The 14554-nt window shown below is 36.6% G+C and overlaps 1 protein-coding gene across 2 annotated transcripts in view; it reads left to right on the top strand.

Moving 5' to 3' along the window:
* The window catches only part of ZBBX (zinc finger B-box domain containing), a 108438-nt gene that overhangs the window by 84087 nt on the left and 9797 nt on the right, over positions 1 to 14554 (top strand). Inside the window, exons 15-17 of one of the 2 annotated variants that reach the window (XM_036243550.1) lie at positions 3066 to 3219; positions 4027 to 4143; positions 11465 to 11722. In XM_036243550.1, coding sequence (XP_036099443.1) covers positions 3066 to 3219; positions 4027 to 4143; positions 11465 to 11722 — 529 coding nt within the window. The remainder of the gene's footprint in view (positions 1 to 3065; positions 3220 to 4026; positions 4144 to 11464; positions 11723 to 14554) is intronic. The other variant, XM_036243551.1, reaches the window with a different exon arrangement.

Below are 14554 nucleotides of genomic sequence, written 5' to 3'. Positions count from 1 at the left end.
CAGGAAGAAAAAATAAAAGGGATCCAAATTGGAAAGGAGGAAGTGAAATTGTCATTATTTGCAGATACATTATTTACTTGATACTATACATAGAAAACCACAAAGACTCCATCAAAAGTTTACTAGACTTAATAAATGAATTTGGCAAAGTAGCAGGATACAAAATTAACATCAAGAAATCGATGGCATTCTTATACACCAATGATGAACTCACAGAAAGAGAAACGAAGAAAACAATCCCATTTACCATTGCGGCAAAAAAATTAAGATACCTAGGAATAAACTTAACCAAAGAAATAAAAGACCTATTCGCAGAAAACTACAGGTCATTAAAAAAAGAAATAGAGGAAGATATAAAAAAGTGGAAGCACATACCCTGTTCATGGATTGGGAGAATTAACATCATTAATATATCCATATTACCAAAGCAATCTATAGATTCAACGCAATCCCCATCAAAATACCAAGGGCATACTTCACAGAATTAGAACAATTACTTCAAAAGTTCATATGGAACCAAAAAGGCCTTGAATAGCCACAGCAATCTTGAAAAGGAAGAACAAAGTTGGAGGGATCACAATACCAGATTTCAGGTTCTACAACAAAGCCACTGTAATCAAAACAGCCTGGTACTGGCACAAGAACAGGTATATAGACCAGTGGAACAGAACAGAGAACCCAGAAATGGACCTAAGGCAATATGCTCAATTAATATTTGACAAAGGTGGCAAGAGCATACAGTGGAGTAAGGACAGCCTCTTTAATAAATGGTGCTGGGAAAATTGGACAGCTACTTGCAGAAAAATGAAACTAGACCATCAACTTACACCCTACACGAGAATAAACTCAAAATGGATGAAAGACTTAAATGTAACTCATGAATCCATAAAAATCCTAGTAGAGACTGTAGGCAACAAAATTTCAGACATCATATGCAGCAGAATTTTTACTGACACATCAACTAAGGCAATAGAAACAAAGGAGAAAATGAACACATGGGGCTACATCAAATTCAAAAGCTTCTTCACAGCGAAAGATACAATCATCAAAATGGAAAGGCAACCCACTGTATGGGAGAGCATAACTGCCAATGATATATCAGATAAGGGGTTAATTTCCAATATATATAGAGTGCTCATACAACTCCACAAAAGGAAGACAAAGAATCCAATTACAAAATGGGCAGAGAAACTAAATAGACACCTCTCCAAACAGGACATACAAATGGCTAAGAAACATATGAAGAAATGCTCATCATTACTAATCATCAGAGAGATGCAAATTAAAACAACAATGAGGTATCACCTCACACCTGTCAGAATGGCCACCATCAACAAATCATCAAACAACAAGTGTTGGCGAGGGTGTGGAGAAAAGGGGACTCTAGTGCACTGCTGGTGGGAATGCAGACTGGTGCAGCCACTATGGAAAACAATATGGTGTTACCTCAAAAAATTAAAAATTGAATTGCCATTTGACCCAGTGATCCCACTTCTAGGAATATACCCTAAGAAGCCTAAAACACCAATCAGAAAGAATATATGTACCTCCATGTTTATAGCAGCACTATTTACAATAGCTAAGATCTGGAAACAGCCCAAAGGTCCATCAGTAGACAAATGGATAAAAAAGCAGTGGTACATATACACAATGGAGTACTATGTAGGTGTAAGAAAGAAAGATCTCTTATCCTTTGAGACTACATGGAGGGACCTTGAAAGTATCATCCTAAGTGAAACAAGCCAAACAGAGAAAGACAAGTTTCATATGATCTCACTTATTTGTGGAATATAATGAACATAACAGTTTGAGGAATGGGGTAGTCCCAGAGATGCGGAAGTGTGGTACAGACTGACAATCCCCTAAAGAGGGGGGTGGTGGGGGAGAGATAAACCACAAAACTTATATGCATGTATGTATGAACAGTGGACATGGACAACCATCTGGGGATAGGGCAGGGAGGGAGGGGGAGGGGGGAATCAGTGGGGGAAAAAGGAGAAACATCTGTAACAAAAATTAATAAAAAAAAGAGAAAAAAAACTTTTACAGATTTGTAATTGCCTAATCCAAATATGAGCTTCCCTGGGGCCCAAAGGGGTTCTGTACATTGGTTCCAGTGTCTGGGGGAGCCAGTAAAGATATGAAGATATGAGTAGCAGGTACTTGGACTTGTCTTTGAAGGAGATAATTTATTGGTCACTACCTTGGTTTTGTAACATTTTAGCATTTATATGATTTATAAATTTGAATACAGTTATAATGATTTTGTGTGTGTTTGTTATCACCTTGAACAGACTGCACTGGGGCATTCATTAGGTCCCGTAGGGAGCTTTTAAATACTGATAGCCACTCTGATTGATAAATGTTAAGCCTATCTGGAGCTCTCACTTTGAATCTCTGATCTGTTTCTTTTTTTAATCTCATCTATAATTTTCCCCTGGGATGAAAGCATATCAAAAAATGGATTCATAGGGTGATGGAATAAGCCTAGGCACCAAGTGAGATAGACCTATGTTCAAAACCTAGGTCTGCTAGTTTCAAGCTATGTAAACTTCTCAAATGACTTAGCTTCCTCATGCCTCAGTTTCCAACTTGCTTCATGATGAGTATTTTGTCAACTTGAACTTTGACCATGACTATGGTCAGATCAGATTTATTCCCTTTGATATTTAATTTTATATTTGAAATTATTTTATGTTTAGAAAAAGATGCTAGTTCAAATGCCCAGCATATGAGATTCTGTTTTCCAGGTATATGCAAAGACATTGAGAAAAGGGAAAAAAAAAAAAAAAGGAAAGAAAGGAGAAAGAAAAACTTTGTTTCATGAACTTCTATACTCCTTGGATTGATGGCACCTTTCAAATAATTACTGTGAATGTGGTTTAAACATGTCTCAAACTTACCATATATAAATGTTATTATTTATGTCTCCTGTACTAGAAATTAAACTTGATGAGGGCAGAATCCATGCCAAGAGCATAGTAGGTGCTCAATGAATGAATGAATGTGCTATTTTGTGTTGATGAGATGAAGTAAACAATTCTTTTGAATCTTCTGTTTCCTAGTTGTTACAAGAAATAGCCCTCAGAAGTAAGCCTATAACTGAAAAATATCAAGGACTTGAAAGATTCTTTGTTCCTGATAAAAATGAAAGACTCAACTTACTTTCTTCTCATAGCTCAAAACCCACTTATTCCAGTACTAGGATTACATTTGCAGGTAAATTCAGACATCAAATCAGATGGCCTGTGGACCAACCTAACAATTTCCTAACACGTTTTTTTAAAACAGCGATCTTTATCTTAGGGAATACTAGGTGAGTCTGTTCAAGTAAAATCATCTTATTCTTCTCTAGCTGAACTTATTAGCACGGTGTGAGTCGCCACATGTTATATTGAAAGCTGCTATCAGAAAGAGATAATATAATTGTGGGGCTGGGGAGAGATTATTTTTAGAATTTAGAAATGTGGTCCTTACTAAACTGAAAATAGGAATTCTTGGAACCAATTTATTAATTGTTAAGTATTGTATAATGCTTCTTAAATTTCATCTTAAAAGAAAGCCCAAAATCTTAGGATCTGTGAGATTTCTGAGACATATCTGTAATTTTCTTTTGGAACTAGATTTTGGTGTCATGTGTATTCTTAGGCTTCCTATGTGTTCAAATGTGTTTATTCACATGCAAACTATTATACTTTGTTATATTGTAAAATACTTCCTAAAATATTTGTTTCTATTCAAATATATATAGTATCTTTGCAATTTACAGGTTTTTTTTAAAGTTAAGCTATATGAATCTAATGGTTTTTATTGTGTAATTATGAGATTTTTGTCTTAGTAGTATATACCAAACTGTTATAAATGTTCCTTATGTAGCTAAATATTATCCAGTGAGACAGTATACTTTTATTAAGCAATGTCACCCTAACAAATTTAACAACAATTAAAATAAGTAAATAAATAAAGCTACAACATGAATTTTCCTCCTTTTACCACTTGTGTAATTGTGCCATTTTTCTGTCTAAGGAAACAGAGACTGGATCCCGGAGCAGAGCATCTGTGCGTGCGCGGACAGTGCAGCCGCCTCGGGGGCTGTGCAGAGCGCCCAGGATGCATCGGCAAGTAGAACACAGCCAAAGACGGGTAAGGTGGACCGTCGCCCGCAGTGACACACTGGTGACTCACATGGCTTGTTAGTTTGTCTTTAGCAGTTTCCTAGCCTCCTGAAAATTAATTTTTGCAGTTTTATAATTTAAACTTAGTCATTTTAACTAACAGTCCTATATTTTCCTTGCTAAACAAAAACTAACAAACAAAAACCTAGAGTACTCATTCCTGTAAAACAAACAAAACAAAAAACACAAATTGCAACCTTAATTATTTTCTGTAGCAGTGTATGGGAACGAAATGTTTTTAAAATGTAGCTCAGGATATGGTGTGTATTTTGAACAACCCTTACCTACTCAGTTTCATTACACTCTGAGAAAAACTATTTCTACTAGGGTTTGCATACTCCTGCACTAGGTTTATATAATGATCAGATACAGCCATTTGTGAAATGAATGTCTTAGGCTAAGATTACTGCTGGTGGGCGTGGGTAAGACACCTCCATTCTAAACCTAATGCTGAATGTGTTAACTCTGGGATCTTGATTTAGTTCATTTACTCCATTCTCTAACCAAAATAAGTACAAGATTTTCTGTAGGGCAATTCTTTTGACATGTTGAATGATCCCTGCAATATTTTCATGGTGAGCATATGCAGAGAATTTTTACATTATTACAATCAGTTGTATTATTAGGTCATTATTGTTATCCAGTAATACCTGCTAAAGTCAGTTTGCTTTATGGTGAATTTCATGTGAATTTTCAGTGGATGACTGATGAATTAAGGCAATGCAACACAGATGCGTTGAGTATGTTAGCACTGTGCTGGGCTGGGGAAAAGGATACATCAGTCATGTCCTCTGATCAGTTTAGGAGGTATACTTAAAAAGGAGTCTCTTTACTTTTTTCTGAAAGCCATCTTCAACCAAAAATTTAATTACATATGATTTGTACAGATATGTCAGATTTATATGTCTCTTTTGCCCTAAATCCTATGATTAAAGCTCCTTGGCTAGATTAGATATTTTCCATATGCATTTATGTTACAAAACTATCAGATATGAGATTTTTTTTAGTGGAAAAACTATCCATTGATGATAAATTTTTTTTTTTTTTGGCCCTATTTTTAGGTACTCATACTCATATCAGAGTCTAGATCAGCTTCAAAAATTCTGGTTGCTCCCTTCTGAGTCAGTCAAAGGAACTGTTTTAAGTCACTGTGTATTGATGAAAACGAATTTGCATGCATGCTGTGAGAAATTTGTTACCAAGACAGATCTTTATATATAAGTAGCCAACTGCCTTTTAAGTATCCATTTGGAATGGTCATTTGAAATCAATAATTTACCATAAAAACATTTGTGAGAAGAGACTTTAGGCCAGGCACTGCCAGTCACTGGTGCTGTGAAGTAAGCCCTCCTTCCCGTAGCCCGAGAGCTGCGTCCAGTGTCGAGGTACTGAGGCGTCACGGAGCAGAATCAGCGTGGGAACCTGCTGTAAAGCGACTTTCTTGACTTCACTCCTAGTGATTCTGATTCATGAAGGCTGAACTAAGCCCCAGGAATTTGCCTGTATTTTATCAACAACTCCATGTTATGCTAATATAGTCGTCCAAGAATCATATGTTGAGAAAACGATTACATAGATATGTAAGCTTTAATTATACTATCTATACATTTTATAAAAGAACTGGGAGTGGCATACGTTTTAGAAATTGACATGTAATTCATAATATAGTAGAGGCAGGTGCCTGTGTGGTCTTTTAGAAATGGACATGATAAAATAATTACCTTGCCACCGAAAAGTGTAGATATGCAAGGTGTTCCAGACTAAAGGAAATTTCAGCTGAACCTTGAAGAATTCATAAGATTTACCAGTTAGGGGCAGAGAGAAATGGCTTTATCTTAGTAGCCTGAAATAAAACAATATTTCCTGGCTATGCCATAAGCTATGGAAATCTTACATTCTGAACTGGTGACAGTGTATAAAGGAAATCCTATTTCTGTAAGATCTTTTGAAATTTGTGAATATAAAACATGATAATTATGAAAGACATGTGTGTTTAGCAGGAAGTCCATTGATTCTCCCCACCTCCTGCCAAAACCTACTCCTACTTCTCCAACCCATCTTTCTGTCTCTGTAAATGGCACCACCATCCAGCCATTGTTAAGTCTGAGCCCTGGGAATCATCTTAACTCGCTCATCACATCCTATGACCTGTTCATCTCCAGATTCTGCTGTTTTCAGCTCTAAAATTAACCTCGAATCTAACCACTTCTATCTTGACTGCTCAAGACGAACCCAAGCCAGTTGTTCCTCATCTCTTCCTTGACATCCCCAAATTCACTGTTGCCTTGCCACAAAACCATGATTAATTTCCATCAAATTCTCCTACTTACAGTCAGGGAATGAATTATTCATAAAATTTGTTGTCATAAAATTGTTTATAATTTATAGGGAGTGAATCATATATTCCATAAACTCAAGCCATAGATTGTATCATGTCAATCTTCTGTTTAAAAGCATCCCATAGCTTCTTAGAGAAAACAGAAAAATTCTGTTCCTCCCTGTGCATCACACAACCGCCCCTACACTGCCTGCCGTCTGTCCTCCCTGCAGCCTCCCCCACAGTGAGGCCTCGGCGGCTCTTCTTTCCTCACACAGGCCACGCTCCCACCTTGCTCCTCAGCGTTACAATGTGCCTTCCCTTTGCCAGGATGCTCTGAACCCTTCATCTCCATCTTTACACCCTTTTGCATATGTTTGATTCTTTCCCATCATTCAGCCCCACAGAGAGGCCTCCTCAGACCACCCTGTCTATTCAATGCTGGTCTCTTGAGTCCCTTAATCACATTGTCCTTCTTTCATCTTTCTCACAGAACCTCTCACTAAGTGAAGATATTTTCATTTACTTATTTGTTTTCTGCTTACCTCACCTATAGTTGGAAAGAAAGCAAGGACCTAGCCTGTGCTGTTCATTGGTGCCTCCTCAGTGGTGGGCGGGACCTGGAACACTGTAAGCACATAGGGAGTGTTTGGGGGTGAAGGCAGCGGGGAGCAGGACTCAAGTTAGTCTGGAGTGCAACTTGAGGGAGGGGCGACGTCTCATTCACTTTTGAATACCTGGATCCTGACACAGCACCTGGCAGTTTTAGGATGTGACAAATGATTTTGTAATTGAATTGGATGGGGTGTGAATTGTAAGTGCTCAAAGTTGGAGGGGATTTAAGACATTATTTTGTCCAACTCCTTAATTTGACTGGTGTGATATGAATGTTCATGTTTCAGGTCACAAGCTGATTTCTCATTCAGGGAGACTAGATAATAAGGTTCTTTCTCCCCGGTTTAGCATTTTTTTCACTAAACCATGCTGCTGCATACAATTTCCATATGTGTTTCTAGAACTCTTAGAAAATACATTTGTATTTTTTATGTATAAATACTCAGTAATTTGCAGTTGAGCAAGAATATCAATGGACAATAATGTTTTGCAACCTTTGTTCAAGAATAAAATATTGGGTAATTTTATTAGAATGAAATGTTATTGCAACACTGTAAAAAAAGCATGTTACCCTGCTTATGCTTCATCAGTTCTAATTTATAATCAGAATAGCATCAATAACTATTGTATTAAATACTATTCAGTGAGTGATTCATATTTTCATATTGGTCTTTTTAAAATGTTTTTATTGATTTTTTTTTTTAGAGAGAGAGGAAGGGAGAGATAGAAACATTGATGTGAGAAAGAAACATCCATCGGCTGCCTCCTGCATGCCCCCTACTGGGGATCGAGCTCACAACCCAGGCCTGTACCCTGACTGGGAATCCACCTGGAACCTCTCAGTCCACGGGACAATACTCAGTCCAGAGCCATACTGGCCAGGTGCATATTTTCATATTCTTATCAGCATTCTTATGCACATTAATATAACCCAAAGGCACCCTTTTATTTTATCTTTCCAATATTTGTAATGGTCTCATTAGTTATCCTAAAGCATATATTCTTTAGCTAATACCAAGGACAGTGTCCTGTATTATATTTAAGAGTATAACAGTGATTAGTGTTCATCTATAATTTCCCAAGATCACATTGCTGGTGATGGCACACATTACTCCTAAAGTAAGTTCTTATATTTATAATCTACAAACAGGAATTTTAAAAAAGCATAGAATGATCCTTGCAATAATGGCATTTTTTGTTAATGCCACCCTTAACCATGTCTCAAATCTTAACCCTACCAATAACATTAAAAAGCTCATACAGTAAACATCAGAGAGAATGACATGCTCTCCTACATGAATAAGATAAATGACTAATATCAAGGACCAAATTGGAGCATCCTCTTCCTCTCTCTGCATGTTGGTTACTCTAAATTACATTTGAATATATTTTTATTAAGAATGATGGTCTGTTTCTTTGCTGTGTGCTAAGCATGAGTCTGATTCATCCCTGGTGAACTTTTATTTTTTTCTCAGTTGGGATCAATTAACCTCAAACACTGTGGCAACCAGATGTTGTTATAAAAGTTCAGCAAGTATTTGTGTTTTGCTGAGTTTTCTGAAGAACATCTACATTATGTCAAAATTTTCTCCCCTCATATTTATCTATGTTGGCAAAAGTCCAGTTTTTGCTAATAACATCTTTAATTTGTTTCTTTTTGTTGTTGTTTTAAATTTTTATTTTTAATTTATTTTAGAGAGAGGAAGGGAGAAGGAGAGAGAGATAAATACATCGATGAGTCTGGCCAGTGTGTCTCAGTGGTTGAGTATTGACCCATGCACCAAAAGGTCTCCAGTTTGATTCCTGGTCAGGGCACATGCCCAGGTTGTGGGCCAGATCCTCAGTGGGGAGCATGCAGGAGGTGGTCAATCAATGTTCTCTCTCATCAATGTTTCTATCTTTCTTTCCCTCTTACTTCCTCTCTCTCTAAAATCAATAAAGGAAAGAAAAGAAAAAGAAACATCGATGAGAGAGAACATTGATTGGCTGCCTCCTGCATGCTCCCCACTGAGGATCTGGCCCACAACCTGGGCATGTGCCCTGACCAGGAATCAAACTGGAGACCTCTTGGTGCATGGGGTCAATGCTCAACCACTGAGACACACTAGCTGGGCTCATTTGTTTTATTTTAATAAGAGTTCTAAGTCCCTTTAAATTTTACTTGACTGAGACTTAGCACAATACAGATAGATGGGTGTGGTTTTTTCCATAGATCTAGAACTTTTGATTTATATAGGTGAACTGCTGTTACACTCACTGACCTGTGCTTTTATTGCTATTCCTGTTACTATTTCATTTTGTGGGAATGGCAAATTTGCTTTTCCACATGGCTATGAATAAAATATTGATTATTTACATATTACAGGTAAAAGGGGAAATCATTTCCAAATTCTTGTCATTAAAATAATTCTTGAGAAGGCAGCTATGTTCACCACTATATCACCAACAGCCCAGTGGCCAACAGTAGATGAGTGGATAAAAAACTGTGGTATATATACACAATGGAATACTATGCAGCTGTAAGAAAGATCTCGTATCCTTTGAGATGACATGGAGGAACCTGGAAAGTTTCATGCTAAGCAAAATAAGCCAATCAGAGAAAGACAAATACCACACGATCTCACTTATTTGTGGAATATAATGACCAAAAAAAAAAAGCTGATGAACAAAACAGACCCAGAGACATAGAAAGGAGTATGGTTCAGACTGACAAACCTCAGAGGAGAGGGGAGGGGCAATGGATGAGATAAACCAAAGAATGTATATGCATGTATGCTTAACCAATGGACATAGACAACAATGCTTGGCGGGGGGCGGGATAGGGAGGAGAGTGTCTGTGGGGGAGAAAAATAAATTAATAAACAAGAAAAAATTAAAAAAATAATTCTTAGGGATATTTACATTTATTTTTCTTAAAGTATAGGCACATTTTTTTGTTAGTTTTTTTTTTTTTTCCTTTTAGAATTGTCTCTGAACAAAGACACTAAAGGTCAGCATATTATTTTAATATATCTATAATTTTATTCCAACAAAAATTGTTTTCAAAACTGATTTTTGAAATGTTCATTCAAATGGGTGCCCTTTGGGTCTTACCTTGGTTAGTTTTAATTGCTTGAATAATTACATACTGCATTAAGATTCTTCTTAGGGCACTAGCTACATTCAAAGTTGATCTTTAAAAGTTAAAAATTATAACTCAATAGTCATTAAATGCTTAATACATGACAATTGCCTGTAGCCTCTCCTGAATTTTACGTTTTCCTTTGCATCAATAGATTGGGCAAAACACTGTACGGCATACCTTCAATCAAATCATGGTTTTACCACAATGACAATAGCTCTTCTCTAAGGAATTTAATATTTTACACAGCGCCTATTCCTGTGAAGGGAGGGCAAGCTTCTCTTGTAAACCATTTATACTCGATCTAGATACATTCATTTAAATCAGAACAATTAACCAGTGCCCATAAAACTTCACTGGTGCTGTGCATTTCTGAACTTAGACCTTGAAAATTCCCTTTATTAAAGGATCTTGGAACAATGCCAAATTATTAATTAATTATGCTGCATTAGTATAAAATGTGAAGGGATTATTATTTTTTCCTTCTATGAGAGAAACACGTATGTTGAAGAAACCAACTAAATCAACCTTTGAAATATATGAAGATAAAGCTGTGCGTGGCCTGGTGGGACAGTGGTAACCTGCCTCAGGTCCGGGCTCCGGGCTCTTCCAGCAGAGCGCTCTATAAAGCAGCAGACAGTGAACTCATGTCTAAGAAAACTAGCGATGTGATGTCAGTTTCTTTAAAGCCTATTTTTGTTTATTAATTTCGTATACTAACCCATTTTGTCTCCATGTTTGTTCTAATATAGAAACGAATTACATGCCATCAGGTAAATTGGTTCATGAGGCAGTGGAACCACGCCCACACCAGGGTTCCTCTGCTGACAGGCTCCCGGGGTATTGTCCGAGCACTTAGGGAACAGGGCACAGCCACTGGCTAGGGGGCAGATGATGACCTTGAGTGCCCAATGTGTCTGGAATTGTTATTTTGAGGTGTTTTGCTTTAGTTAATATTGAAATTATTTTATCTTTTCCCAAATATGGAAAACTTAGGGGAAAATAACTCAGAAGTGTTTTTTTGTTTGTTTGTTTGTTTGTTTTATGACATGGGAAACATAATTTGAGATTAACAAGTTATGATCAATTATAGATGATAATCTTAAATTCAGTTTTTCATAAACTGTTGCGTGAACTTAACTGCTCTAAGTTTAGGGAGCTGGTATTTTGTATCTTTAAACACTCATTCAGAATTTTAAAAGAAGTTGATTAAAAAAATTTTTTTTCTCATTTTAGGCAGGGCCCCACACAGACCTTCAACAGCAAGTTTACCAGTTTCCACCTCTGTTAAAAGAAGCTCCAGCTGGCTTTCCTCCTTTTACTCTCCACCAAGAAGTGCCCCTGCCCAATCATCATCTAGAGCTGCTTCTGAAATTTCAGAAATTGGACACATTGATATCACTGGCCACAAGGAGCCTTTCTCAGACAGCATTGCTGACCAGCAGTCCTTGGACAGTCTGGAAAAGGAATTCAGTGCGCTGAGAAATCTTGCAGGTAATGCTGTGTTTTTTTCACTGGAGACAATGTTAGCTGTGCCCTCTGCCTCATTCTTCATATCCTGCCCCAAGAAAACAAGCCAGCAAACAAAAAGGCCTCTCTCCCTTTCCTTCTTTCAACCATCAAGTTTTGTTTCTGTTTTCTTAGCTATCCCTCGAGGCCACCCTGAAAATGTTATGTGTGGATGCCAACCACACAAGAGTTGGTCCCTCTTAGGTCACATAATCCGCAGTTACACTATATTGCATAAGAACCTTCGTGTGGACAGAAAAAAATTATTTTTTTCTTCTTTCTGCAAACCCACTGAGGGGCTAATCTCGGTAGCTTTATAAAAGCTGCTGTCCAATATCCTTGTTGGAAAATTAAGCTATTAGATTTTTTAAATTAAGCAGTATTTAATGAGCTTCACCATATACAGAAAGCCTCCAGGGATCTTGCTAAAATACAGATTATGTCTGGGGTGGGACCCGAGATTCTGCACATCTGACAAGAACCCAGTTGATACCAGTGCTGCTGGTTGGCAGACCGGTTTGAGGAGAAATTATGGCTGTGCATTCTACTTCCTGAACCTCAGTGGATGTCTGATAAATCATAACCATATTTTTGAATTTACAAAGGTCTGGTTCAGTAACAAAACATCAGGGGAAGAAACCTTAATATTCATCAGAGAGTTGTTCACGTACTGTGATAGAAGCCAGCGGCGAATGTGAGGGGCAGGCCAGAAACTTCTCTGGGCCCGTGTATTCCACCCACGGCTCCCCCCTTGGCTTCGTTTGTTGTCGGTTTGCTGATATTTACATTAGGATGGTGACTTTGCTATTTTCCTAAACAGAATACATCTTGGTTTTGAAAACTTGAGGCAATATACAAAATATACAAAAGAAAGCCCAAATCCCCACAAAAACTTACTACTCTGAAAAGAACCATTATTAGCATTTAATGAGCATCATCTTAAACTTCTCTGCTTATATCATAAGTATGCATGTAAGAATTTATAGTTAGAAAGATGAAAAGATTGTAGGAAAGATAGGATCAATTTTATTAAAAAAGACATGTTCTACATAATATTTTTAAAAGTTATGTATTTACCTAATTTAATAAAAATAATTGAGACTAAAGGAAATCATACATTTCAAATAAGTAAATTTTATTAAAAAACGTTAAGTCGAACTATATGAAATTGCCTTTTTGTAGACAAAAAACAGTGGAATATTGGCAATTTTATAAGGTCCAACCAGTGATTTCTGTACTATCCCTTTAAAAATTAAGGAAAAAGGTAAAAAGAAACAATGAGTATTTGAGGACATTTTTAACTTTATAATATATTTTAGAAAGTAATAATTAAATCCCTATAATAAAAGATGAGAACTCATTTATTTCTTATTTTTAAACTGCATGATAGTATTGAATACATCCCTGGTATAGTGATGTTATAATTTATCATTTTTAAGGTTTCCTTTTATAACTTTTTCTTAGTGAAAATTCATATGGGTTAAATGATCAGTACTAGCATTTTTACTATGATTTCCCAATTTTGAGCCTTTTATTTGAAAACTTCTCCAGGAGGTTTGACTGTAGCATTCTTGAGGATGTCTTGTGTTTTACCTTTACAATTGATTAGCACATCACTAGACGGATACAGTGGGTCACAATTTCCCCCTTGCTCTTAGTAGACATTTCTCCATTGTCTTCTGTCCCTGAATATGGTGCTAGTTGGTCCCTTCGCACGGATTTTTTCCTTTAAATGTTTGAATGTGATTGTCAAATAGTTTTTCCCCAAGTAAGGCCCATGGTTGCTCAATTTCTTAAATTATTTCTTGTTTCAGAATTTCTGCTACCTTTACACTTGAATAGCAAATTGGTTGAGGGTAATTTCCTTGGATCACTTTTATCATAAACCTTGTACATACTAACTCATTTTCTGGGTCTGAATTCTTTCCTGGAGCAGTGTGAGGTCACCTTGATTTTTTATTTCACCTTTTCTCTTGCACGCGACAGGCTTCCTTCCTCACTGGATATTTGAAAAGAAATGTCCATATCTTTGCAATTCAGTAAATGAACCAAGATTATTTCAGTTTTAATAATCCAGCCTTTCTTAAAATAGACGCTCTCTGTCTGCGAAGTAAGTTCCTCTTGATTTTCAGAGAATTTTTCTGCTATTGTATATTTGTTTTTCTGTTCCATTTGGTTTCCTTCTGCTGAGAAACCTATTTTGTTTATGTTGGATCCTCTTTGTACAATGTATTTACTTCTGTTTTCTTTCAACTATTTAATCAATGTTCTAGTTTCTTTCGCATTTACTGTGATTCTCTCAAGTGTGCCTTCTGTGTCACAGTTCCATTTTCAGCAGGCCATAGTCCATTCTTTATTGATTGGTTTACTAAATTAGCTCTCTAAAGGTATTGCATTGACTTTCTTTAGTAATTTTTACTTTGGTATAATTTTAAACTTACAGAAAACTTGCAAGAAGGCAAAAATAGTACAAGGAACGTCTGCATACATTTTACCCAATCTACCACCTGTTCGTCTTTTGCCCTAATTGCACATATGTGCGCGCACACACACACACACACACGCACACACACACACGCACACACACCTCTTCTTTTTCTGAACCATTTAAGAGGAAGTTATAAACATCATGACCCTTTATCAAAATAAATAAATTAATTGAATAAATAAATCATTGTGTATCTTCCATGAGCAAGGACATTCCCTTACACAACCATAGTATAATGACACAGATTAGGATATTTAACATTGATATACTATGACTCTAATCCACAGTGCATATCCTATGTTTAAAAATTGTCTCATTCTTTATAGTTG

This window comes from Molossus molossus, unplaced genomic scaffold, assembly GCF_014108415.1.
Source record: "Molossus molossus isolate mMolMol1 unplaced genomic scaffold, mMolMol1.p scaffold_m16_p_5, whole genome shotgun sequence".
Lineage (NCBI taxonomy): Eukaryota > Metazoa > Chordata > Mammalia > Chiroptera > Molossidae > Molossus > Molossus molossus.
This window is presented reverse-complemented; position numbering and strand designations above follow the sequence as displayed.